The sequence below is a fragment of the Castor canadensis genome, chromosome 12, assembly GCF_047511655.1.
Source record: "Castor canadensis chromosome 12, mCasCan1.hap1v2, whole genome shotgun sequence".
Lineage (NCBI taxonomy): Eukaryota > Metazoa > Chordata > Mammalia > Rodentia > Castoridae > Castor > Castor canadensis.
Genome location: NC_133397.1, coordinates 61,157,771 through 61,183,674, shown reverse-complemented (window position 1 = coordinate 61,183,674; position 25,904 = coordinate 61,157,771). Strand labels below are relative to the sequence as shown.

The following is a 25,904-nucleotide window of genomic DNA, read 5'->3' as shown; positions in this document are numbered from 1 at the left end:
AAAGGACCTAAGCTATCCGGTGGACACCTTGGGCTCAAAAGAAATGTTCCTGGTATAACAAGGCAAGAGTACTTTGAGATGAATCCCACACCTGCACACTTAGTAAGTTCTTAAAATGCCTTACGTGTTGCAGAAACTCCTTTAACCCACCTAGCACTTCTATGAGGTACAGTGAGAATCCCTATTTTTTGATGAGGAAACCAAGACACAAAAAAAATCTTTGGTAACTTGCCTAAGCTCCTACAGCTGGCAAGCGACAGAACCAGAATTTGAATCTAGAACCCTTCCCTAGTGTCCTAGCCACCACTCCATCTGATTCTCTGTGTCAATCATGGAAGTCTGTGGATGCTGAGGTGCCTGGAGTTGGTCATGTGTGAGTGCCATATTGTGACGAAGTTAAACAGCCTCTGCCCTACATACTTAACATATTAAGAGTAATTCCCAGGCAGGTCATTGCAGTGCTGGCTAAAAAGAAAAACTGCTACTTCTCAAGGTTGTGAAATACCATCAACAAGTATGATAGAGGGCTTTTCCCTTCTTCAGTCAAGAGTTTATCTGCTCAAGGGCTGGAGGGGTGGCTCAGTGGTAGAGCACTTACCTAGTATGTGCAAGGCCCTGGGTTCCATCCCCAGCACCACAAAAAAAAAAAATTAAAGGAAAAGTTTACCAGTTCAGCTGACAAATAATCACATGAAGCATGCTATTTGATATACTTTATATTGTACCAGGGAGCTTATAATAAATTTGTTAATGGGAGCCTGTTTTCATTTCTGCCATAAATTTTTCAAAAAGGAATTTCTTTTTCTTTTTTTTTTTTTTTTTGCCAGTTCTGGGCTTTGAACTCAAGGCTACACACTTACTAGGCAGGCACTCTACACTTGAGCCACCCCTCCAGCCCTTTTTGTTCTGGTTATTGTGGAGATGGGGTCTCACTTTTTGCCCAGGCCATAATCCTCCTGTTTTGACTTCCTGCTGTAGCTGGAATGAAGGTGTGCACCACCACACCTAGCTGTTTTTCCATTGAGATGGAGTCTCAACTTTTTCTGCCCAGTCTGGTCTCAAATCACAATCTTCCCAAAATCAGCCTTCCACATAGCTTCCACGCAGTTCATGACAGGCATGAGCTACAGTAGCCAGCTATGGGTTGAGATGCAGTCTTGTGAATTTTTTTCCTGGGCTTGCCTTGAACCCCAATCCTCCCAATCTCACTCTCCAAGATAAATGAGCCGATAGGCGAGAGCCACTGGCACCTGGCATCAATAGGTATTTGTTTTAAAGGATGATCTCTTCCATTGGTACAGTCTGTCCCCCATGAGTGACATGCCTGAAAGTCACAGAGGATGTGACCTGCAGGCCCCGGCTGGGGTGCTGGCCTTACCTCCTCCTCCCACATTTGTATGCCTCCCAGATAGCATTTTCCCACAAATGCTGGTAGAAGACATGGAAGCTTTTAACACTTCCACATTAGAGCCTTTCGTTCTTCACAGTCCAACTAAAGATAGAAGCTGCATTAGCACACTTGCTAATAAGTACCATACTTTCAGACTCCTCACGCCAGCCTTAGTGGTACCATGTACCCATAAAAAGCACAGGCATTTCTATCGACTCACTAGAACAGCAGACAAGAACACAAAAGAGCATTTGCCGTTTCACCTATGTGTTGGAATGTCATTGGACTGTCAGCATTCGCTAGCAGCCTTTACACCTCTGACTAGATAGACACCTCTATGCCTGATTCAAGTCTGGATCCCCAAGTATAAGAGAAGCGCGCCACAGTGGACATTTTACAAATGTTTGTTACAAGTGGCCTCTTCTTTTAGGGAAAGGTAAGGAAGTTGTACACATTGACAACTCATGTATTATGCACCTTATTGGATGCTTCTTTTCTAGAACAATCTTCCCTTAATTTATAAATCCAAACCATTCACATCTCTGGTTTGCTCAAAGTAGGTTGCATCCACTGCAGAGACTAATTAATTAATAGTTGACCAACTGGTGACTATCTACAAAGCCCATCCTGCTGACCCATGGGGAAGAAAGAGTTGATGTGTTAGGAGCAGTGGCCCACCATCTTGCATTTCTTTCTTGGCTGATTGATAATTTTAGTTGTAGCCTTCAGCAGTGGGGAAGAAAATGTTTAGCCTTTTGAAACAGAGCAGTCCCTTTGGGTCAACTTTTTTTTCATCTTTTCAGCTTGTATCTTTGGAAGCCAAGGATTCTAAATTTTGTAAAGCTGGTGAATGTGAACAAGGAAAAGTAAAGCTCACTTTCCAACAGTAATCACCTTCCCAGCCATTCAGGAGGCAGAAATCAGGGCTGCAGTTTGAGACCAGTCTGGGCAAAAGTTAGTGAGACTTCATCTCAACAAACAAGCTGAATGTGCTAGCACATGCCTGACATCCAGGTACTGGGAGGCTATCGGTAGAATGATAGTTTGAAGCCAGCCTGGATAAAAACAAGAGAGCTTTCCTGAAAAGTGGTAGAGTGCCTGCTTAGCAAGCACAAGACCCTGAGTTCAAACTCCAATAGCACCACAAAAAAAGAAGAAGAAGAAAAAAAAGAAAGCCACCTGCTTAATCATTCATAGATGAGCTTCTCCTACAATCAAAAAGCAAAACCCCTTTCTGGTTGTTTTCCATTTCTCTGGGGCAGGGAGGGATTGCCTGGAACAGGGAGAAGACCCTGCTCTAGCAGGGAATGGTTCATAGGCCAAGGATGGAGCCAGGCTGTCTGAGAAAGATGAATCATTTATCTGAGCTCCCAGCCTTGAGAAAGGAACTGCAGGCACTGTGTTTTTTAATCCCAGAAAATAAGCTATGATATGCGTCTTCCCTTGAATGTACTTTCTTCAGCAAGGCAGGCAGCAGCTGCCCTTGTGAATGAGCCGAGGGTCCAGCTAACCCCAGCCTCGCATGGCGTGCACGGTCCTCTTCCTAGAGGTTGCCAAGGCCCCAGAGGCTGGTTCTAGCTAGCTGAGGATGCCTTCTGGGGGCTGTGATGACATCTGACTCCCCTGGATGCTGAGCAAAAGTAGACAAATGGCCTCCCTGTTTGCCCTTGAAGATAAAGTTATTAACTAGAGAAAAGGCTTGCCGGACCTCCAGTAAGATAATGAGAACTCAGTAAAGCAGTCTGGGCTGTGCTAAACTGTCTGCTCAGTGTTGGCTTATTGCATACATAGCTCAGGTGTTGTTTTCACGTGGGCTGTTTGTCACCTGAGAAGCTATTTTCAGATGCTGTGCAGGCAGGAATTTTCTGAAAATCTGGGAGCTTTGTTTACATAAAAACTTCTTGCTTTGAGGAGGTGAATAACCTTGTTATTCTTACACACTGTGTCCCTTACACTGGGGGTAAAAAGAATCGACTTTCATTTCATAGTTATACCAATAAGTGACCTCCTGCTCTGTTGGAAGTGATAGTTCTGTGTGATTAGGTGAGGGTATGTGTGCACGCACATGTGGGTTTCATCTAGAGCCTTCATGTCCTACTTGGCGAACATTTTATTTCACCATTCCTCTCATTCCTAGTCTCAACTTGGGCAGTAACATTTGATGGTTGGCCAATATGTTTTTATTGATGACAAATAATTTACCTCCGGGGTCACTCTTCTCTTCCCCCTTTTCTTTTTCCACCCCTGACTCCCCGATCATCATTAACGTAGCAGCAGATTTTCTTTTCTTTTTTTATTGTCATATTATTGTTGTACTGGGGATATGTTGAGACATTTACAAAAGTGCTTACAATATATCATGGTTGAATTCACCCTCTCCATCATTCTCTTTTATCCGCCCCCCCATTCCTGGAATAGTTTCAACAGGTCTCATTGTTCCATTTTCATACATGAGTATATAAACATTTCCACCATATTCACCCCCTCCACCCTTTCCTTATGTCCTCCCCCTCCCACTGGTACCAACCTCCAGCCAGGACCTGTTGTACCTTCCTGTACTTCTCCTTTCTACCTTAGTCCTCTTATTATGCAGCAGATAATTTTTGAGCATAAGTGGGACATGGTTCCATCTTCTTGGCCCATTGTGATTGCTTGGAAGTGGCTGTTTAGCAGGAATTGGAGGCTGCAGGTAAGTGCAGTGGGAAGTAGTGCTGTGATCAATTAGTTATGTCTGCTGTGGGTTCGTTGTGGAGGTGATGCTAGGGGTGTAGCATATTTGCATTTCTGCTTAAGATGAGAAAAAGAATGGGTTTCCAAGAATTGAGAGTACCCCTAGTTATGTTGCTTCTATCTCATACCTTTTTATTATTTTTTAGATGGTACTTGGGTTTTTAATGGTACTTGGATCTTGGATATTAGTCCTTAGACCCAATATCATAACCACTTAGAAGTACTCATGAGCCCTGTTAGGTAGGATTGGTATCCCAGCAAGGCAAGGAGCCTGGACTGCTGCATCCTACCGTTCTTCAGGGCATGCTGGGGTGTTTGCTTCCTCATAGTAAGGAGCAGAAGAGCATAGTTAGTGCTGGGTAAAAGGACTCCATATCCACACACACACACCAGCCAGTGTTGGCCCTGTTGAGTGGCAGGCAGGAGTGTTCTGACTGCTCCTAGTCAGGAAATACACTGATGTTGCCTTTTTCAGAGAGAATGATTCCTCTCCCTGGATGGCCTCCACAGTCATCTCAGCATCACACCTGCACCATGGGGTGTGGCTGTCTGTTCAGTCCTCTGCACAGGCGCTGTGGGGAATGTGAAGGAAGTAGAGATGTGGAGGCTACCATAGAGGCAATGCATTTGGGGCATGGACCCCTAGACTGGAGCATTGTCCCTGGGTCTGTGCATCTGCAGCTGCTCACACTCTGGCCACAGGTCAGCAATGAGCCTATTTGCTGTGCCCCTTGCAGGCCCTTCCCTCTGAGCCTGAGATGCTGCCAGGCCAACCAGCCGGCAGTAGTGCTGGGATGTGTGCAGAGCAGGATGAGATGTAGACAAGATTCCAGAAAGCCTTGGGCAGAGCATCTGCATCTGGAAGCTAAATTGCCCTGGGGCTTCACATGTGTCTCAGTTACCTTAAATTACCTGAGATTCCTAGGACCTGCCTGGGCATCTCCTGAAGTAGCTCAGGGAGAGTGGGCAAGCCCTGGAAGGAAGCCTTAACAAGAGCTGGTTAAGGAGGTCTTACAACATCAGGACAGCTCAGGGGCATTTCTAATCCCGTGTTCCTATGCATTCATTTGTTTGGTTTTTAATTTTTTCAAAGAGATAGGGTCTTCATCCTAGCGAGTCAAAAATGGTTCTTGAAAACATAGGTGTTTAAATAGACCTTGAAGGTTGAACATGGCCTGGAAAGGAGAGAAGGCAGAGTATGGTGCAGGTAGAGGCAGAGGGAAGATGACACCAAGGTGCACCTCCCACAGCCAGCTGTCAGCCAGTGAGCTATTTCTGCTTTCCAGCCACTACTCATGCCTTCTGTGGCTGCCACCCTCATCCTTCGCCTGGACTTCTGCAGTGGTTCCTCATTCTTTTACTCTTGCCGCCTTAAGGCTTCTTCTGTCTCCAGCACCCTGAGCGAGAGGGTTGTTGTCACCCCTCTGCTGAAGGTCTTCCAGGGGTTTCCTGGTGTGAAATAAAATTCAAACTCCTAGTGGTCCCCATGAGAGGCATCTGCCCCAGCATCTCTCACCGTCATTTTGAACACTGTCCTGTCCCAGCCTTCCTGCTCTTTCTTGGACAGGCTAAGTTTACTTACTTGCACCCCAGGACCTTTGCACTTGCTGTTCTTTCTTCCTTGAATACCCTTCCACGAATGCCCTTCCACCTTTTATTTTCAGAATGTGCTCCCTGATTTTATTCAGGTCTCTGTCAGATGTCACCTGTTCAGAAAGGACATCAATGCTGACTACACACACACACATAATGAAGAAAATAATGTAATGCCTGCATTATTTCTTAGAGAACTTCTATGACAGAACAGTTCTAATGGTGCCTTCTTATTCCAGAATGAAAGTATCTGGCTTCTACAGGGTCCTTATAAAGTTCTCCTGCTCGAATGGGAGCTCAAGGGATTTCTTCTTTGGTTCCCATGCCCTGGGTGTCCTTGTGGAAATGCCTGGCAGATTTGGTGTGGAGCAGAGCTGAATTCATTTAGCAAGCATTTGTTTAGCACAATCTATTTGTTGGGTGCTTGTCTGGACACTGGGAATACGGTGAACCAAAAACATTCCCCTCACCACACATGCCCCTCACTTGATGCCAAGGAGGCAGAAAATAAACAAATATAAAATGTTAGGTTGTGGCAGTGCTGTGAAAAAAGATAATGTAGGGGAGGGATGAGCTACTTGCTCAATGACCTTGAACTAGGTTTTCACAAAAGGATGATGACCGACAATGACCTCCCCCATATACACAACACACACACACACACACACACACACACACACACACACACATGTTCTTTCCTGCCTGAAGTAGAAAAAGGGGCAGAAAAGGTAGGGTGGGTGTGGTCTCAGTTTCTGTGGCTTCATTCAATGGGGCGCCCTCTCTCAGAGGTAGCTGGAGAGTCAGGCATTTGGATTTACCACCCTTCTTGTGTGTGCTGCCTCAGGCCCAGCGCACTGATAACAGATAGAAAATCAGTTGATAGCCTCCCCTGAGAAAGGCTGTCTGTTTGACTTGGGAAACCACACAAGTAAGGCCAGTGGCCCTGACACTTGTTTTGCCCAAGGCTGCTCAATGCCTGACTGTGCCTTTCAACCTCTCTGTTGGAAGGTTTCCCTGGAAAACCCCTCACAGGTGGCTCTGCCCTGCCTCCCCTAGTGTCACCTCCAAGCCTTTACCCTGACCCGTTCTACAGAGATGGGGTTTTTTTGTTTTTGTTTTTTTCCCACTGCTTCTCATCTACACACTTTCAGTTTGAGAGTGAAGCTAGAGTAAAGAGTGGCCCGGCCCAGGGAGATTATCAAGGTTGGCCATTGCTCCTCCTTGGGGAACCACTGTCAATAGACACTTGTTAACACAGCCCTCCAGCATGGCTCATGGCAGATGAGAAATAGCTATGCTCTTGACCTCTCTGTTTTCAGCTGAGTACAACTCCTAGCACTGGCAAAGGCTAACATGTCTTCCATCTTCCCACTCAGCCCAGCCAGTGGGGCAAGGAATGTGCTGAGAGCCATGGGACTCCATGGTTTTTGATCTGTAGCTGAGCAGTCTTTGACAAAAGACCCATCCAACCTGCTCATGGCAGGGGCCTTCCTAGACAAGGATATTTTACTTAAGTGTAAGGAAATCAGCATGGCTAAATGAGTCAGAATGTGGGGGAAAATAATTCATTTTGTAGTGTTGTGATTATCAGCTATTTTTGTTTTGTTTGATTTTTTGAATTAATACTGTTTTTAGAGTAGTTTCAGGTTTAAAGAAAAATTGAGTAAAAAGCACAGAGTTTCTAATATTCCCTCACCTCACCCCACTTATGGTCCCCAGTTATTAGCATGTTTCATTGGTGTGTATGTTCGTTTGTTACTGTTGATGAGCCAACACTGGTACATTACCACTACCAATATAACACAGTCCACCATTATAGTGTCATCCAGAGTGGATTCACTGTTCTGAAAGTCTCCTGTGTGCCCCCTTGTCCATCCCTCCTTCTTCCCCTCCTAACCCATGGAAACCACAGACCTTTACCAGCTCTACATTTCACCTCTTCTAGAATGTCCTACAGTTGGAATCATAGTGTGTAGTCTTTTCCAGACTGGCTTCTTGCACTTCTCACACCTTATTCACCTGGATTCTCCATGTCTCTTGGTAGTTTCATGGCCCAGTTTTTAAATTGCTGTGTAACAGTCCACTACACTGTCTGGTTTTGTCTTCGAGAGTGGCCCGACCACTTCAGCAGCTGGTTTTGATTCCTAAACCACTTTCATGGAGATGGGCCTGGTTTTCTAGGTAATGCTTCAGAAGATTGATGGATAATCCAAGGCCCTTGCTGCCCACTCTCTGGGACTTCCATGAGGAGCACTGTTCAGTTCATTTTTTTCTGTGACCCTCCTGCAGGCCCTCCTGTTTTCACCAGAGCCTAGCCATTTTAGAGAGAGGAAAAAAGTTCTCTTATCTTGCTCCTCCTCCCTTTTTGCTTCTCAGTTCTGCCCTCTCCCAACAAAACCCCAAAATGGGCAAGTAGAGAAAAGGACAACAGCAGAGCTAGTGAGGAGCTCTCACCCCATCTTCCCCAGAGGGGCGCTATTCTGACTTCCCAAAATACTGAATGATTCCAAATATGCTTTTGTTTTCTTTTGAAGTGTTTTAAATTCACACCACCAATGGCACTCGATGCTCTACTCCAAAACCCTGTGGCCAGCATGCCCCATTCCTTACTGGTTTGTCTCCAGAGTCAAACCACAACTTCACACACAACTGAGTGCATTTGCAGCACCCCCTGAACAGCTGGTGGCATGTGACCACAGAACCCTCAGGACCCACCCATTAAATACCAGGAGTGTCCCCATAGTGGCTGTGATGATCAAAAAGCTACCCCTATAGGTTTCAACATGCCCCGGGGTGGAGCACTACTAGCAGTAAGAAGTCCTAAGCCAGGGGGGATCTGGTTGGTGTCTCTCAGCAAAAAGCAGTTATTCCGTACTCTCCTCCTCCTTCAGACCCTGACCTGTCCTCTCCTTCTTCCTCCCCTTCCTGCCTCTCACTTTACCAGTCTGCAGTGTCCTATAGGATTATAAGAATTTACCGGTGTTTCCTGCTTAACTCATGAAACTGTTGGTCTGAAGACTTGTTTCCTCCAGGTTGGACCTTGCGTCTTAATTAGCCACCTTATCTGGTCAAAAGAGCTCTCCTAAGGAGCGATGGCAGAGGGTAGAGAAAGCATTGGTCTAGTGCTGTCCCCTCCCCCAAATTGTCACCATGCCTAAGCTAGTGCTGCATTGATCTGAGATTCTGCAAAGTCACACTGCCTTCTGCAGGGTGCTGTCCTCTGTGTCATGGTGCAGTGGAAAGGGATGAGTTTGTCACTCACACACAGAAAATGGGGCAGAGTACAAGGATTGCTTCTTTTTCCCTCCTTCCTGCTCACACACTACTTCAAAGCCAGTGGCTGGGAGGTTTGACTACATATGTCCTGGCCACAGCCGAGGGGATGCACCTGGCTGGGTTGGAGCTACCAAGAGGCAACCCTGCTGGTCTAAGGAGCAGAACCACAGCTGGGCCAGAGGATGACAATTCTGGGAACCACCACAAGACAAGAGAAGTTGCAGTGGGGCCAGTGGACCCACACAGGTGAAAAATTCCTTGTCACATTCTTATGGACTTATGTGGAGATGGCATTTGGTTCCTATATTTCCTGGCACCAAGGCTCTCTATTTGGCAGGTTCCGGCTCTGAGAGGCCTGCTTCTGTGGGTAGACTATGGTGTCTGGGGCTTGATCCCCAGCTTTGTCTCTAGCCCACTCGTGGGCTCTTCTTCCTCCCTCTAGGACTCTGGGAAAGTCAAGTGTAGCCCTTTCTGGAGACACTTCCTCAGGGCTCAAATCCCAGTGTCAGTGAGCTGAAGCAGGTCTCTGAGCACAGCATCTTTGGCATCTCAGAGCTCAGCCCTGGTAGAGCCTGTTAGTGATTCAGCAGCCAGGAAACTCCAGCCAGCCAGAGAGGAGAGGACTCGCTCAGCAATACTGGCCCTGCTGCCTCTCTATGCCAGGAACTCCCAGCACAGGAGCAGACCCAAAGGAAGAGGAAGTTTGACTCAGTACCTAGCCCAGGTCCAGGTCTTTGATAAACCTTAACTCTGAGGAAGAGATCTACTCCCTCCTGGCCAAAAAGGGTGTAGCACAGATCTGTACAGATAGGCATGGCACGGGCCCTTAGGAGATGCTGGCATCTCACCTCCTGGTTAACTGATTGTTAGCCCAGGAAGTGTTGCCTGTGTGTTGTTTGCTCTGCTCAATAAAAGGGCCCCCCTCAGGCCAGTGGGCCAGTGGGCAGCCCTGTTCTATCAGGCTTTGAAGTGGGGAGAGTGTTGAGGGAAGTAGAGGAAGATTTCTGTGTAGCAATGTGTCATATCCTACCTGCTGGGCCTTGGGAAAGAAGGTGTCCCAACAGGGCAGCACCAGTCTCTTCCTTCAAGGGTCTCAGTGGCTTAGCAGTTGTTTTTTTGTTTGTTTGGTTGGTTGGTTTTTGCATGCTTTTCTGGATGTCACCCCCTTTGGCAGTGCTGTTCTCTCGGCTGACCCTGTACATGAGGTGTCACTTCTGGGCATTTATTAAACCCTCACCTCTAAACATCTAAAAGTGTTTTACAAATTTTCTCACTTGTCCTCTGAAAACAGTAATGTTTTTCTAAATCAGAGATGGTGGAAAATGAGGTCTGAGCTGAAAGAGGAAGGGACAAGTCACCCCAAGTAGCCCTTGTGTGTCACCCAACTGTATCTACTCCTAGTCCCAGGACTGACAAGAGTCCAGGTGCTCAAGGACAAGGGCCCTGACCGCTGAGCGGTGGGCATTGTGGAGAGTGTGATGGCTGGACTGGGCTTTGAAAGCTGGGTAGAAACGAGGTTGGATGGAGAGAATGAGATGGTGTATTTAGAAGACCTAGGCCAGGCAGATGTATCTAGTGGAAGTAAGGGTTTGCCTAGAGAAACACTGGCAGGAATATTCCGGAGTGTGTTTGCTTCAGTGTGTGTCTTCCCCTAGAATATAACTTCTTGCAGCACATGCCATCTTTGAAGAGCTGTGGGCACACAGTGATCAGTGAACTTGGGGGGCTGGGCAAGTTACTACTGCAAAGCCTTTGAATGAGCTCTCCAACCCTTTTTACCTCCTCTGCCTCCTTTAAATGCTCTGGCCTCTTTGGGGCTGCCCAATGCAGGGCTTTCTGTTTTCTCATAAAGTCAACAAAATGAGCTAATAGGAAAACAAAAAGTTTCATAGATCATCTCATCTGGTGACCAAACAACTCAGGGTCACATGGGTGGGCCAGTTAAGCAGCCCTAACTCCAGGCTTCAGCTAGGACCACACTTCCTTCACTTCTCCCTGGTTCATCTATATTTTGGTAGAACTATTTAACATCATTATTTAAAGAGAAAACACATTTTAACTTACCACCAAACTGAATGAAGGTATAGCCAGACACATAATGGAGTTCGATGTAATGGTTTTCAAGAATTAGAAGGATTATTTCTCACAGCAAGAATGTACCGTGCAGGTTGTGAGAGTCGGGATCTGGTTCTCCTATCTCTCTAGCACCTACTGTGCCACACAGATGCTCAGTAAGCCCATGGGTGAATGAATGAATCAATGATTTACGTGTGCTCCTTCTCCACTGAAATCAGCATGAGGATCAAGGCCTGGAGCTGTATGTAGGAAGAAAGGGATGGGAGCTAGGAATTCTTGGGGATCAGCTGGTGTCCCCATTCCCCCTCTGTAGGCTCTCACTACACACCCCTCCAACTCTCTTCTCAAGCTGGTCAAGAGAACCTAATGAGGTGCCAGGCATTGTGCCAGGTGTGAGGACAAAGAAGAATAAAGGATGGTTCCTGGCCATGCTAGATGGGCATATGGATAAGACAAGAACACCTCCAAATCACAAGGCAAGGATTACTGTGACGGAGTGATTATTTCCCCTCATTTTGTGCTTTACAAAAACTTTGTCCATGGGATGAATAACTCTTTGTGACTTTATAGCATAGGTTTAGGCAGCGAAACAAAGGTCACCAGCCCCAAGGACTTGAGTCAAGATCTGAGTAGCAGGAATCAAGGGACTGAGCAGGCTGCATACAGGGATGGGGGTGGGGCAGGCAGCAGGAGTCCCATTGCCTGGCAGGAGGTGGGTGGCGGATTAGATGGAAATAAGTCTGGGACCAGGTTATACATTTCAGATCTCTGCTTGGGACTCTGGACTGGATTGTGAGTGTGTGGAGCCAGCCCATGGAGACCTGGAGGAAAAGATATGGTCCAGCAAACTCACTCTGGCAGCAGGAGCAAAGGTAAAACAAGTTGTTGGCAGGAGAACCAGTTTGGCAACTGTGGTGCTAGCCCAGGGAGAGATGATGAGGCCTGGCTGGGGGCAGGGCCTCAGGATACAGGGGGTGGATAGGATGGCCATGTGGGTGTGTGGGAGAACTGGCCTTGGCATGGGCAGGGGTAAACGAGAGGGAGTGGCTGACAGTGGCTGTCTGATCTTCAAGCCCACTAAGAACACAGGAGGAGGTGGGAGGGAATGAGTTTACTTTTGAACATGAGACTTGAGTGGCAGGCCATGGCAGAATTGTGGGGTTGGAGATGTGTTTGGGGCATGGAAACAAGGAAGTGTCTGTGGAAACGCAGGGTCCCTGTGGTGCATTTGGTGGGTGGTGGTGGTGACATCAGCAGCCCACACTTGTCTGCCTTGCAGTGGTGTGAAGTCTGCCTTTTTCTCTCTTTGTGTGGATACTGCTACTTCCCCATGTGGCTTAGACATTGTGAGGGCAAGTCACAGATCTCAGGTTTTCTTTCTTTTCTTTTTCTTTTCTTTCTTTCTTTCTCTTTCTTTCACTTACAAAACACAAGTGCTCAATAAATACTTTATTGATAAACATAAGTAAATGACAAAAATTTTTTTGGCAGTGCTGGGGATTGAACTCAGGGCCTTAGAGCTTGCTAGGCAGGTGCTCTACCTCTTGAGCCACTCCACCAATCCTTTTTGCATTGGTTATTTTTGAAATAGGATCTCACTTTCTGCCTGCAACAGCTCAAACCACTATCCTCCTATTTGTGCCCCCCACCAAGTAACCAGGATGACAGGAATATACCACTGTGTCCACCCACTGGTTGAGATGGGGTCTCAAAAACATTTGGCCTGGCTGACCTCCATCCTCTCCATCTTTGCCTCCCAAATAGCTAAGATTACAGGCTTAAACCACCATGCCTGACTAGTAAATAAAAACTTTTAAAAAGTTTTTTAAAACCCTCAAAAGTAGAATATTGAAAGACCAGTGCCCTGGAATATCCAGATGACCCTGAGACCTCCAGTAAAGTCCCTTTGCTGAAGTTTTTTTGGTGAATTCCAGAGAGGGCAGGAAAAGGGGACCGTGCCACCTCCTTCTCATCCTGAATTCCTGGAAGTTAAAATGAAATAAGCCAAAGAGAAGCAGCATCAACTGGCATGGTTAGTGGGTGCTCACAGCGGTCAGACCTTGTGTAGTCCATTGCATTTCCTTTCTCTTAATTTTTTTTTTTATATGTGCATACAATATCTGGGTCATTTCTCCCCCCTTCCCCCACCCCCTCCTTCTCCCCCCCACCCCCTCGATACCCAGCAGAAACTATTTTGCCCTTATTTCTAATTTTGTTGAAGAGAGAATATAAGCAATAATAGGAAGGACCAAGGGTTTTTGCTGGTTGAGATAAGGATAGCTATACAGGGAGTTGACTCACATTGATTTCCTGTGCGTGTGTGTTACCTTCTAGGTTAATTCTTTTTGATCTAACCTTTTCTCTAGTTCCTGGTCCCCTTCTCCTATTGGCCTCAGTTGCTTTAAAGTATCTGCTTTAGTTTCTCTGTGTTGAGGGCAACAAATGCTAGCTAGTTTTTTAGGTGTCTTACCTATCCTCATACCTCCCTTGTGTGCTCATGCTTTATCATGTGATCAAAGTCCAATCCCCTTGTTGTGTTTGCCCTTGATCTAATGTCCACATATGAGGGAGAACATACGATTTTTGGTCTTTTGGGCCAGGCTAACCTCACTCAGAATGATGTTCTCCAATTCCATCCATTTACCAGCAAATAATAACATTTTGTTCTTCTTCTTGTCAGAGTAAAATTCCATTGTGTATAGATACCATATTTTCTTAATCATTTGTCAGATACCATATTTTCTTAATCCATTTCCATAACTTGGCTATTGTGAATAGCGCTGCAATAAACATGGGTGTGCAGGTGCCTCTGGAGTAACCTGTGTCAGTCTTTTGGGTATATCCCCAAGCCTTTCTCTTAATCTTTGCAGTAGTCCTGGTTATCCTTACTTTATAGATAGATACCAAAGCTCAGCAAGGCTAGGTCATGTAGCCAAAGTCCCAAGGTTAAGGAGCAGCAAAGGAAGGATTTGAACCCGGGTCTGATGGCAAAGCTCCTGTTCTGCAATGACAGACCCCATGTCAGATTTTAAAATGGCAGAGGGTTGTAGTGTAGGTCCCCCATCTTTCCTCCTTCCTGATTCTGAAGGCTCGTTCTGAACACTTTGGTTTTTCCCATTCTCAGATATATTTAGATAGATGTGGAAAATTCCTATGTGCTGTCAGGTAATCCTGGCCTGCTATCTGTACCGTCATAATCACAAGTATTGCCTTAGACTCATCAAGTTGGACTTTGCTGCTTATGGCCACCCCAGGGGTCATTAGGAAGGGCATTTAGGGTTCCAGGCTCACTGGCCATCATGGGCTGCAATCTTGAGATAGGATGGTAAGCCAACATGGTCTGCATTGAAGTTGTAGAATGCAGAGTGCCTTGGTTTAGGACCTTATCCATCTTCTGATGATTGATATAAATGCCATGTTAAATTAGAAGACAAAATTGTCAAAACCTAGGCACACCCTCTTTGAGACAATGCACAGGTAGCTATCATTTTTTCCTGATCACCAGTTCAGACCAGGGGACCCACTTATAAGAGGTTGAATCAAGGCCATTGTGCCCCTCAGCTAGTTGGTTGAAGAAGATAGACAGTGCTGTATCTTCATAGATGGCTGGAATTTAGCGATGTGGCAAATCTTCTGGCCCAACTCTGCCACTTAAAGACAAAGAGCCCAAAGATGAAAAAGGTGACACAACTTGCTAAAGGTAGCACCATTCATAGATGACCCTAGTCTCTGAGCTTCTCTGTTGGTCTGCTTTCTTAGACCAACTAGACAAGCTACTGTTTCATGTCTAGCTAGGACCACGTGAGAAATGGTGGAGGTGATCTTTTGAGCACACCTATGTTCTTTAGCTATACTTCCCAGGAGTGCACTGGAGCACAGTGGGACTAGTCAAGCCCTGTAACATGAGCTGCAGTGTCTGTCACTTACAAACTGGAGGACACTGGGCAAGTAACTTAACCCTCTGTACCTCCACTTTCTTACTTCTAAAATGGGAGCGTACTACAGCTTGAGCATACCTAATACAAAAATCTGAAATCCAAAATGCCCCCCAAAATTTGAGTACCCACAGGATGCCAACAGTGGAAAATTCTGCACCTGACCTCATGTGATGTATTGTAGTTAAAATAAAATGCACATTACAAGAACATTACATAAAGTTACCTTCAGTCTACATGTATAAAGCGTATATGAAACATAAATGGATTTTGTGTTTACACTTGGGTCCCATTCCCAAGATATTTCATTATACACACATGAATATTCCAAAATCTGACAAAAAATATCTGAAATCTGAAACACTTCTGGTCCTAAGCATTTTGGACTAGGAATACTGAACCTGTGGTGACTACTTCGTACTTTGAGTATTGAATAGGTGATTCAGGGCACACAGTAAGTGTGAAAACAAATGTTGCAGCTACCTTTTTTTCTTTTTTCTTTTTTGGTGGTGGTACTAGGGGTTGAATTCAAGGCCTTGCACTTGCTAGACAGGGACTTTATCACTTGAGCTACGCCCCCAGCCCTAACTCTTACTAATCACAGTATCAGCTACATAATAATCCCATAACTGACCCATGTGAGGTGAGAGCTCAGTAGACCCCGCAGGCTGCCTCCATTGCATTGCCTTCCCCAGGCCCAGAAATATCTTGTTGGTTAACTCATGCACTGACATGGCTGTGTTAGGGAGCATCAGAACCTCACTGGTTGGTGGGGGTTTGTAATGAAAAGCTGCCCCATCCCTACTTCACTGGTTTCTTTGCTCTGTGTATCAGGACCTGCCACCTGAAATATGACATTAGCCTTTTCAAGTGATTTCCCTATTAGATTCCCTCCCTGGGTCACAGGGCCTACCCTGTGTTTTGGAAGAAAGAGTGCTCCAGAGGCTGGAATGGTGACGGGAAGAGCCCTCTGTCCCATAAGCCCATCTGCCCATGGTGATTCATTCCCATGTCACCTATTTCTAAACTTCTCTCTTTGCTGTCCCCAGAGTTCTCCTAATCCTGTCTGGCCAGTTCCTCCACAATTTCCTCTGCAGCTTTGCTGTTGTCCTCTGGAGCCAGGTTATGGCATCACTGGGAGCAGGGCCGAATGTGAACTGTCACCTCTTCCCAGTGGTGGCTCTTTTTATGGGGATGCCACATGGCTCCTTCTGGCCCTCATATGCTAATCTACATATTCAGATTCTACATATTCAGAATCTGAATATGTAGAATTCTACATATTCAGATGTTCAGTCTCGGGGACAGGCTTCTGGCACCCTGGTCGTACCAGCACCCCATCTTGTCCCTATCTGCACTGTGCTCTCTTTATCCTTCTGGATCAGTTCTCATCGTTAAGCCAGCATTTTCACCTGCTGCCAAACTCTTGAATTCAGAAATATTGATAAAATTGTACATTGAATAATTTTTCCTAATGCAGAGGAAATCCTGCAATGTTTCAGTTAGTTCTGGTGTTGAGATATAATTCCTAAGGGAAGATGCCATGGATCTGTACTGGCAGGCCTTGGGCTCTGTGGGACCCATTTGTACATTTTGTGCCCATCCAGGTGCCCCTGCAGATGTTCCTGAGCTGCAGAATCCCTGTAGGTACTGCCCACCTCTTCCTGAATTCCTGGCACTGTTCCTTATGGCTACCACCCCAAGCATGGTAGGAAAGGAAGGGAGGAAACTGGCAGCCCCCTGAACGACCATCTCTCTTTCCTGCCCCACTCTGGCCCACTCTTCCCCTCTGCCTTGCTTGCATCCTTCTTCACTTAGAGGCCTTTCCTCACCACCTCTTCAAGACCCAAAGTATCCTGTACCCAAACAGATCAGCTGTGCCCTCCCTCAAACCTCCATACATCTTCCCATCACCAGAACCTCACCCCTCACTCCAAATATGGATGAGACATCAAGGTCTTGATATTCTGGGCAAACCACTGACTGTCCAGAGGAGTAGGCAGGAGCCCAGAAGCAAATACAGCCTGCAGGAGAAGCTAGAGCAGGACATGGTCACTTCTGCTGGAGTGGCCAGGGGCCAAGGATGCGCCTCCCAGGCCTGGACACTACCGCTGAGTGCCCCCAGAAGAGGTGGTCTCCAGGTGAGAACATAGGGTGTGCGCTGAGGGCACAACCTGGGTGCCATCTAAATTGCCAATCCCATGCAGGAGCAAGGGGCTGGAGGGAGGATGCCCTGTTCTTGGGCACAGAGGGACATTGGCTAGACTCTCTCAATAGTATTTACCACCGGCACATCTGTGGGTGGGTTTTGAGGTGACTCCACTCTGTGAACTCCCAGATAAATTGGATTGCCTCTCTTATTATGTTGTTTCTTTTGGAAACTGTTGTCTCGGTTCTAAACAGCTGAGTTAGAAGCATGGCAACCCTTGTCCTGCCTTTGGGGCAGGCCTGGATTCCTACCCTAATTTGGGGGTGGGTGAGAATCAGGCTTTCATAAGTTTTTCCTTCCGTTATGTGTGGTTTTCCCCTCAACACTACCCCCTTCTATTCTTTTTTTCCTTTTTGAAGTCCACAGTCGGGATTTCCCACTTGGGAGCTATTTAGACAAAAATGGGATGTTGGCAGGAGCAGCCTGAAAGGGATTCCTGTCCCCAAGGGAGGCTGGCTGGGTGGCCCTAGAGCCTGCCTTCCATTCTGAGTGCCAGTGGCAGGTGGTTTTAATACTCAATGGCAGGAACCTGTGGCTGCAGCCACACCTGTGTCTGAATAGTCTCCCTGAGCACTGTGGCTGTGGCTGGCCCTGCAGCTGGGCTCTCCCCACTCTTTCTTTTGTATGTCATGATCCCAGAATCTGCCAAGGCCATGTGTTCCTGGAAGGCCTTCGTGCAGCCCAGCTTTCCAAGCACAGCCATGCAGCCCAAGATCAGAGTTTAAGGGGACTAGGCAGTCCCTCAGTGGAGCTTGCTCACAGGGGAGACTAAAGGCAATGGGAAAATCCCAAGAGGCAGTAACTGTGGTTCCCAGAAGAGAGGGTTCAAGCCTAAACCCTGGGCCTGTAGAACCTGTTGTTTAAGACAGAAGGGTCACCTGATGAATCTGTTTCATGACCGACTGTAGTATGATGATCCAGCACTGCCTTGGCACAGCAGTTGGACAGACTTGAGTCTGAACTTGGCTATTGGAGCTTGAGTAGATTTCAAAGTCTAATCCTCAGTTTCCTCATCTGTACATTGGGTATCGCACCAGCTGAATGGGAAGGTAGGGAAGCTGGGAGATGTGTGTGTCATGGACTGTTATTAGGACAAAGTAAGATAACATATGCAAAACCCTCTGCTGAGTCTGGAACTAGTCCATACCTGATCAGTGGCACCCACACACACACCTGAGAAGAGAGAGGCCTGGCTCCCATCTTCCTGGTTCAAGCCCTCCTAAGGCAGAGTGAAGCCAGAGCATTCAAAAGCTGTTTTCCTTAGGAAGATGAGGGGATGGAAAGGAAGTATTCTTCACACACTGCTCAAATTATGAATAAAAATGCAGTCTTTTTCATCTATGGAACATGGTGGTTTTGCAAATTTTAATTAATACCCAAAATGCTTTTGTGAGTTTGGCAGCTGATAGCTTACAGGTGAGGAACAGGAAGGGAAGCGACTCTCCCCAAGGCTGGGGGACTGGCCCCAGAGCACACCCTCATCTTTCTGGAGAGATGGGGGTTGTCTGTGCAACAGAGGCTGACGTGAGGCCCAGGAGCTGTACTGTGTTTACTTTGTCTGCCAGGGTGCAGGTGGAAAGGAGGTGGAAAGAGAGCTCATTAGGTCAGGACCAGTTCCTGACAGGCCAGTCCTACTCCCCTCCAGAGGTATGCAAAGCTTCTCCAGTGTAGTCCTTTGACATGGTTACAGATCACTGGCTGATTTGAGCCCAGAGTGGTTTGTGGCAGTGCCAGCAAAGTCACAATGTGACTGTCCCCCAGCTTCAAGGGTACAACCACAAAGACTTTTCCTGGCTGCATCAGGAATGCTTTCCTCAAACACTTGGTGTATGGACTACAGACTCACCCTTTGGAGTGTGTCCAGGGGATCCCAAGATCCTTGCTTCCAAAATTAGCATCTGTGGGGCCACAAGAAAGATGAGTGAGTTTCCGCATTTTCTCTCCCATTGCCCTCACTCCACCCCACCCTGCTGCAGTCCAAATACATGGTCCAGCCTCTCAGTACTTGGGAAGTTCATGCCACACCTGCATCAAAGCTGCGGGACCCTCTTGGGATCTTTCTCATGTCAGAGGCAGAAGCAGAGTTGCCAGTGTGATGGCTTTCTCTGTCCCAAGTGTGTTGTCCTCTAAGAAACAGGACTCCTGTGTCCACCTAAGTGCAAAGGGGCAAAGAGCCCCTCAGGAGGTTGCATGAGTCGTGTGCAATGGTGGAGTAGCAGACAGAACTTTTCTTGTTTTCTGTGCTAACTTGGGGTATCTACCTTCTAGGGCTACCTGCCCAAGGCACAGCCCCTTTGCATAGCCTCTGGGACTTCTTTCATCTCTTCAGCTTGGGGAAGTTAATTCATGCCAATTGCAGAACTCAAAAAAGTTTCCTTCTTCATTGGAATTTTTCTGCTGTGTTTCCAGAAACCTCCAGTACTGTAATGTGAGGGCACTCAAGGTCATCTGTTGGCAGAGGTGGCTTTATGGGTCACACAGAGCCCCATGCTCATAGTGGCCCTAATCTTGGGGTTTAATGCCGTGCAGTGGCAGATCTGACATTCTTGTGGTTTTAGTTTTGGATCTGTGTCCTGCAAAGGAAATCCCATGGGACAGTGAGTATGCATGGAAGGCCAAGAGCCCTCGTTCCTGTGGTCCTGCCTGCCGGCCATCTCCTGCCTCCCCTGGTGGTCATTGCCCCTGCATGCTCTGTCCCTGGTGGGGCCTAAATATGAAAAGTGTTGGGGATAGATGCATCTACCCCTAGCATTTCAGGGCAGAGCTTGGTGATAGCTGTCACCATCTTGGGCTGGCAGCTCCTTACTATATTCAATGGGAAATTTAAGAGGGGTGAGCCTAGCCACTTCCCCAATCCAGGTGTTGACTCATCTGGAATGGATGTGCAAGACCCTTGGGGGTCACTCCTCTACCTTGTACTAGGGCAGTCAGTCTTTGGGAAGAACAGACACCTGACTAGACTTCCTCCACCCCAGCTGGGTCATAGTGCTTGGGTCCAGCAGCATGGGTCCATGGAAAAACCCAGCAGTCAGTGGGTTCCTTACTCAATTGCACACTTTGTCACTGCCCCCTTGTCTATGAGGGGCTGTGCTCACCCTACAAGTACCTTCAGGCCCAAAGGAGTACACTAACATATATGGCAAAGAGAAAACACCATGGCATGTACAATGGTGTGAACATACTTAATGTCACAGCAATGTAAGTGAAAACAGTTAAAATGGTAAATATGTTACACATATTTCCTCACTGTAAAGCTATATTAATAAAGTGTTTTTAAAAAGCAAAAGCTAGCATAACAGGTGGAGAGAGACTGCATCAGGAAGGAAAACACATTTGAGTGCCTTTCATGGGCACTTTCTCCTGTTTTTTGAATAAGGGGTCCCATGTTCTCATTTTGCACTGAGCCCATCAAATGAGGTAGCCAGGCTTGTCCATGGGGCACTGTGTCAAACTACCACATGTTTGCCTTTCAAAAGGCCTGCCTTCCAGTCCTCTGAGGAAGTTATTTGCTGAATAGACACTTACCTTTTTTTCTCTGCTTCCCCAACAGGTATCGTGTTGGCTGTGTGCCAAGCCCTAGAGAACACCACATCCCCCCTGAGCGGTGAGTTTAGCCTCCCTTGGGGGTGCAAGATGGAGTATGGCTTGTAGATGTGGCTACTGTGGGGTCTGAGCTCTCACCTGAAGAGCTCCCTGCTGGGTCTCCTGCCCACATGCACCTGCCCATGCACACCTGCCTATCCTGAGCCCTCCATCCTCTCTTGGCTGGCAGAGGGAATCCCACGGGAAGGTCTTAACTATAGGCCTGAGAGGGGCTGTGTTGGCTCCCTCAGGGGTCACCCACTCCCTTCCCCCCTCAGCTGTCCAGAGAACTAATGTAGACAGGTATGCTAGAAAACAAGGCCTTCAGGACCCAAGAGCTCAGAACCATCCACACTGAATCAGCTCACAAAGCAATCAGATCTCTCAGCCCCTTGTCTGCTTCTGCCTGATGGTCCTTGCTTAGTTATTTTCTGGTTCATGTTTTGATATTTTTAGTAATAGTTTCCTTTTTTTCTCTTTAAAAATCCTAAATCAACATTTCAGAAAGCTTGGGAAGTTTAGGAGGCAGACCCCTCGTCATCCTAGCAGTGCAGAGAAGCAACTGTTGTTATGTTTATACCTTGCTCATAACCTTTGTCTGTGCTGTTAAAGTTTTTATATGGTTACTTCTGGTGATTCTGATTCCTGCTTTTGAAACCCAGGAGTTGGAGTTGTGCACTTCCGCATCACTGAAAAGTCCTGAAATCTATCCTTTGAAACCGTTGCAATGTCCCATTAAATAGGCAGGTGGAATTTAATTAACCATTCCCCACAGGATATTTATGGTGCCTCTGGTTCTTTGAGTTAGGATGCTACATCATCTTGCCTAGAGGTTTTTCTTTATTTGGATTATTTCTCAAGGTGTTTCTCCAGGAGCAGGAATGCATACATTTGTGACCTTTGCTATGAACTACCAGACTGCTTTCCAAGGGACCTGTGCTGATTGGTAGCAGTGTTACCTGAGCTTGCAAGTCCTGCTGCCCCCTTGTTAACATGGGGTATGCTTTACGAGCCTCTGCTCCCATCCTCTACTGCTATGTCTCCCTGGTAGTTCAGGGAGATCTGTGGGAGGAGGCAGGTTTCCATATATTCATAAATTCTCTAACCAGCCACACACTGTTCCTGGTACTTTGCTCTTCAACTCTTACAGGTCTTTCCCTACAAATCTGTACAAAGCTGCCATGCCCCCTGGCTACCACTGCTTCTACCACCCCACAGCCCTCCCTTGGCACTGTTATCCTTGATGCATTTGAACTATTGAGGTATCAAAGCTACCTGGGTGCCTATGATGACCCAGAAGAAAAGGCCTCTCTTCTATGTTATGCTTGGGGAGGGTGAATGTGCCCACCCCAAAGCAATGCTTTTGGGGTTCAAGGTCAACCAGATTTTCCGTGAAGATGTTCTTGCCCTTTTGAATCACCTTCCACACCCTAAATGGCTGGGACATGAATGTATGAGAGAAAGGAAGGATCAGTTAGTGACTCCACCATGCTCTTCCAGAATTGCCCCAACCCCCTTCCTAGAACACTCTGATCTCCAAGTGCTTCTTCGGCCTTTAATATGTACAGTAGATGACGCTGTCTTTAATTTTGTGGTACTCAGTTTTAATTTGCGCTTCCTTTAATGTTTTCCCAGGTTGCTTTCTACTCCTATTCCTTGTCAGGTGAATGCTGGTTTTGTAAAATGTATTTATTTATATGCTGAGTGACTTTGACATCTGAGTCCCTCCTAACTCCCATGCCCTGGAAACAGCCATCCATTGAATGGTAGGAAGTTGGGTAATTTTAGGACAGAAACTGTAAGAGCTTTACCCATATTTATGCAGATCTGTGCACATTCACTCTGTTGACCAGAATAACAAGCAATGATGGATACAATATTGATTCAATCCATGCCTGAGTGATAACACTGGAGTGAGAAGGCTGTGGGAATATTCAGGATGAAGCCATAACCTTATTCAGCAGTATCATGGAAAGAAAATGGTGAACTCCATGTTCCATTCAAGGAGGTTACATGGGGTCGAAGGAACATGAGGCTGATCCCATGTGGCTTTCTTGCGCATGTGTGTGGGGGTGGAGATGGAGAACCACAATATTATTTGACAGTTGTCCTTGGCCTTTCTTGTTGATATGTGCTTGGTTTCTTCCTTTCTCTTATGTTCCCAAATATAGAAGGTAAATAATGCAAGAAGCATGGGAAACCGGATTGTCGTTAGGAAATACCTCTCAGGCATTTACTTTGGGTGGGACAGTGGAAGGAAATGGGGCTTTAGACCCATTTGGTTTCAGTCTTTTCAAGTCATCAGGCAAGCTGATCATCATGTTTGTGTTTGGATTAGTGTCCTCATTTGTGGAACTTGCTTCAGGAATGGTCTGTAAGATTCTTCACATGACTGTTCTGATGGATTGCTAGAGAGGACTTGGAGAGCTGTGTTGGAGTGATTAAAAAGCTGCCTTTAGGATTTAGGAAGTAGTGCCATGGACCCAGGATAGGAAAGTGGTAATGTGACCTCTGCATACCAAGCACCTTCTGTATTCTCAGGTTACACATCTGAGAATTTAGAAACATTTGGGAGAAAAAATTGCAACTCCATTGGACATGTACAGACTTTTTTCCTGTCATTATTTCCTAAGCAATACAGTATAACAATTTACATATCACTTACATCATATTAGATAGAAGTAATTAGACATAGCTTAAAGTGTACAAGAGAATGTATGTAGGCTATATGCAAATACTACACCATTTCCTGTAAGGCACTTGAACATCTGTAAATTTTTGTGTCTGTAGGGGAATCCTGGAACTAATCTCCCAGGGATTCAGAGGGACAATTGTATCTGATTCTCTTGGAACTATATGCTACTTTGTATTCACATTCTAACACTCTAGTTGCTAGAATCACACACAGAAACAGACCTCTCTACCTCAGCATTGAGGAGGCCACCCCACAGGTGACAAGACTGCATGGAAACCCATAACAAGAGTATCATTTATGATGTGGGCAACCTCGGCTGACTGCATAGTGTGTGACTTAGAAAATAATTGCTACAGTAGTGAAATCAATAATTTGAGGTTTGGGACAGAAACTGTTGCTTTGGTTGATTGTCGGTTTGTACAGCACAGAGAGAAACATTAGCTGAAGACAGGGTGAAGGTGGCAGCACCCACAGCTTAGAACACCTGTCACACCCTCCCAAGGAAGGAGTTATGACCTATCTTCAAAAGGCACTTTTTAATGCCCCTTAAAAGGGACAGGATGCACCTTGGTTACAAAATTGTTGGGTGGCTGCTTGCTTAACCCTCAGAAATGTTGCACAGTTCCCAGGCCGCCCATCTGGTTCTCATATTTTCATGAGACTCACTCTAATGACCAAGGGGGTGTGGTGAGAGCCTTGCTCAGGAGCCTGGGAGCCAGGCTCCAAGCTTCCCTCTGCTATCTGCCTGGCATGACCGGCATACTCAGGACAGCTCTCTAGACCTCTGAACTCCTCCTTGCTCTTGCTAGTGTCTAATGACACCCATCTGGAATTGGGGCATGTTTGAGGGTTTGATTAATTTAGTGTCTGGGAGACTTCTCAGAGGTGATGAAAGGACATGGAAAATTCACAGTGGAGTTATTCGTGAGAATGTCACCATCATAAGCTTGCTTGGAGAGATGGGCAGATCCCGGTGAGGACCCTGTTGAGATGAGGAGTTTGGACTGGGGCGCACAGAAGTAGGCAGGTAAAGTTAAAGAGAAAAGTCTTGAAAGGCATTAGTTGTTTGGAAAACAGGTAAGGTCAGCCAACATGCAAGGTATCTGCTTATTGCTCATCTCATCTAACAAAAGCTTTCAGAACTTCAAATGGCTTCCCTATTCCATTGTCTAGAGTTTTCCCATGTGGGGCTGAAGTCGTTCTGAAATTAGAAGGCTCACATGTTCCAACCAAGTACATGGCTTACCTGTTTCAAATATGTGTCTATAGCGCAAGAGACTTGCCATCTCAGTTCGGGGATAAAACCACATACACTTGTGTGTGCTCACTTTAGCACCTGCTTGGAAGAGCATTGGGATGAAATGAGAGATTGCTTCTTGCCTTGCTAGGGTGTATCCTTATTGTCATCCACTTCCTCATTTTGCCTTCTTCTTTTTGCATAGGAAATTGTATTGGGCCAATTCCTTTTTAGCAAAGGCTGCTCAGGGTAGTAGAGAAAACACAGAATATAGAAACAAGGCTGCAAATCTAACCAACTGGTTAGATTTAAATCTCCCTGAACCTCAGTTCTCCATCAATAAAATGGAGGAATGGGATCAAGTCAGTGGCTTTTCAAACTGTGAGTTACAAACATCACTTTGGTAGGGCATAAACAGTTCCCAAAAAATAATTGAATTGCTTAGAAGGGAGATATTCAGAGTGCATTATGTGCAAGAAGGGCAGGTACAGCTTCATGGTGCTCTTTTTGTGACTAATAGATTCATATATTGGCATTCTGCATCCTTTTACTTGGATGAATTGCACCAATGTTGCATCCTCCATAATTTCTAGATTTGATTTCTCTGGAGGAATTTAACCCTTGTGGAGTAGTGCCATTAATCTTTCACACTGTACATTTCTCTCCACACCCATGGTCTTTTATAGTTGCCTGGTCCACCCCAAATGTGATGGCAGTTCTTTTAATGTACTCATCTTCACCAAGCCTTTCCAAAACACCCAACTTACAGAAACAACAGCTCTTTCCTTATGCACAGATATTTCATTAATTTATGTAATATGTAATTAAATTACGCAAATACAATAATGAGTACAACTGACACAAACAGGTTTAAAGACAAATATAAATGACCTCCTGGTAAGAACAGAAATAGGCTGGTAAACTAGAGGAGCCAACTAACTGAGCTTTTACTTGCTCAGGTCAGTCATTGATCTAGGTGTTTCAGCCAAGGAATAGAGAGTATGAAGTTGAGTGAGTAAAGGCTTGGTTTAAGTAGAGCTCAGTAAAGAAGGAGATTGCCTAGCATATGCAAGGCCCTGGGGTTAATCCCCAGCACTGTCTCCACCTCTCTCCCCTGGCCCCAAAAAACCTAGCCCTGTAGAAGTCTTGCTATTCTCCCACTTTTTAGTTTTCAACATTTA

The 25,904-nt window shown here is 46.2% G+C and overlaps 1 protein-coding gene across 1 annotated transcript in view; it reads left to right on the top strand.

Annotated features, from left to right (window-relative positions):
* Nucleotides 1–25,904, top strand: part of Tgfa (transforming growth factor alpha) — a 98,631-nt gene that overhangs the window by 13,553 nt on the left and 59,174 nt on the right. Inside the window, exon 2 of the mRNA XM_074049917.1 lies at nucleotides 20,760–20,813. Coding sequence (XP_073906018.1) covers nucleotides 20,760–20,813 — 54 coding nt within the window. The remainder of the gene's footprint in view (nucleotides 1–20,759; nucleotides 20,814–25,904) is intronic.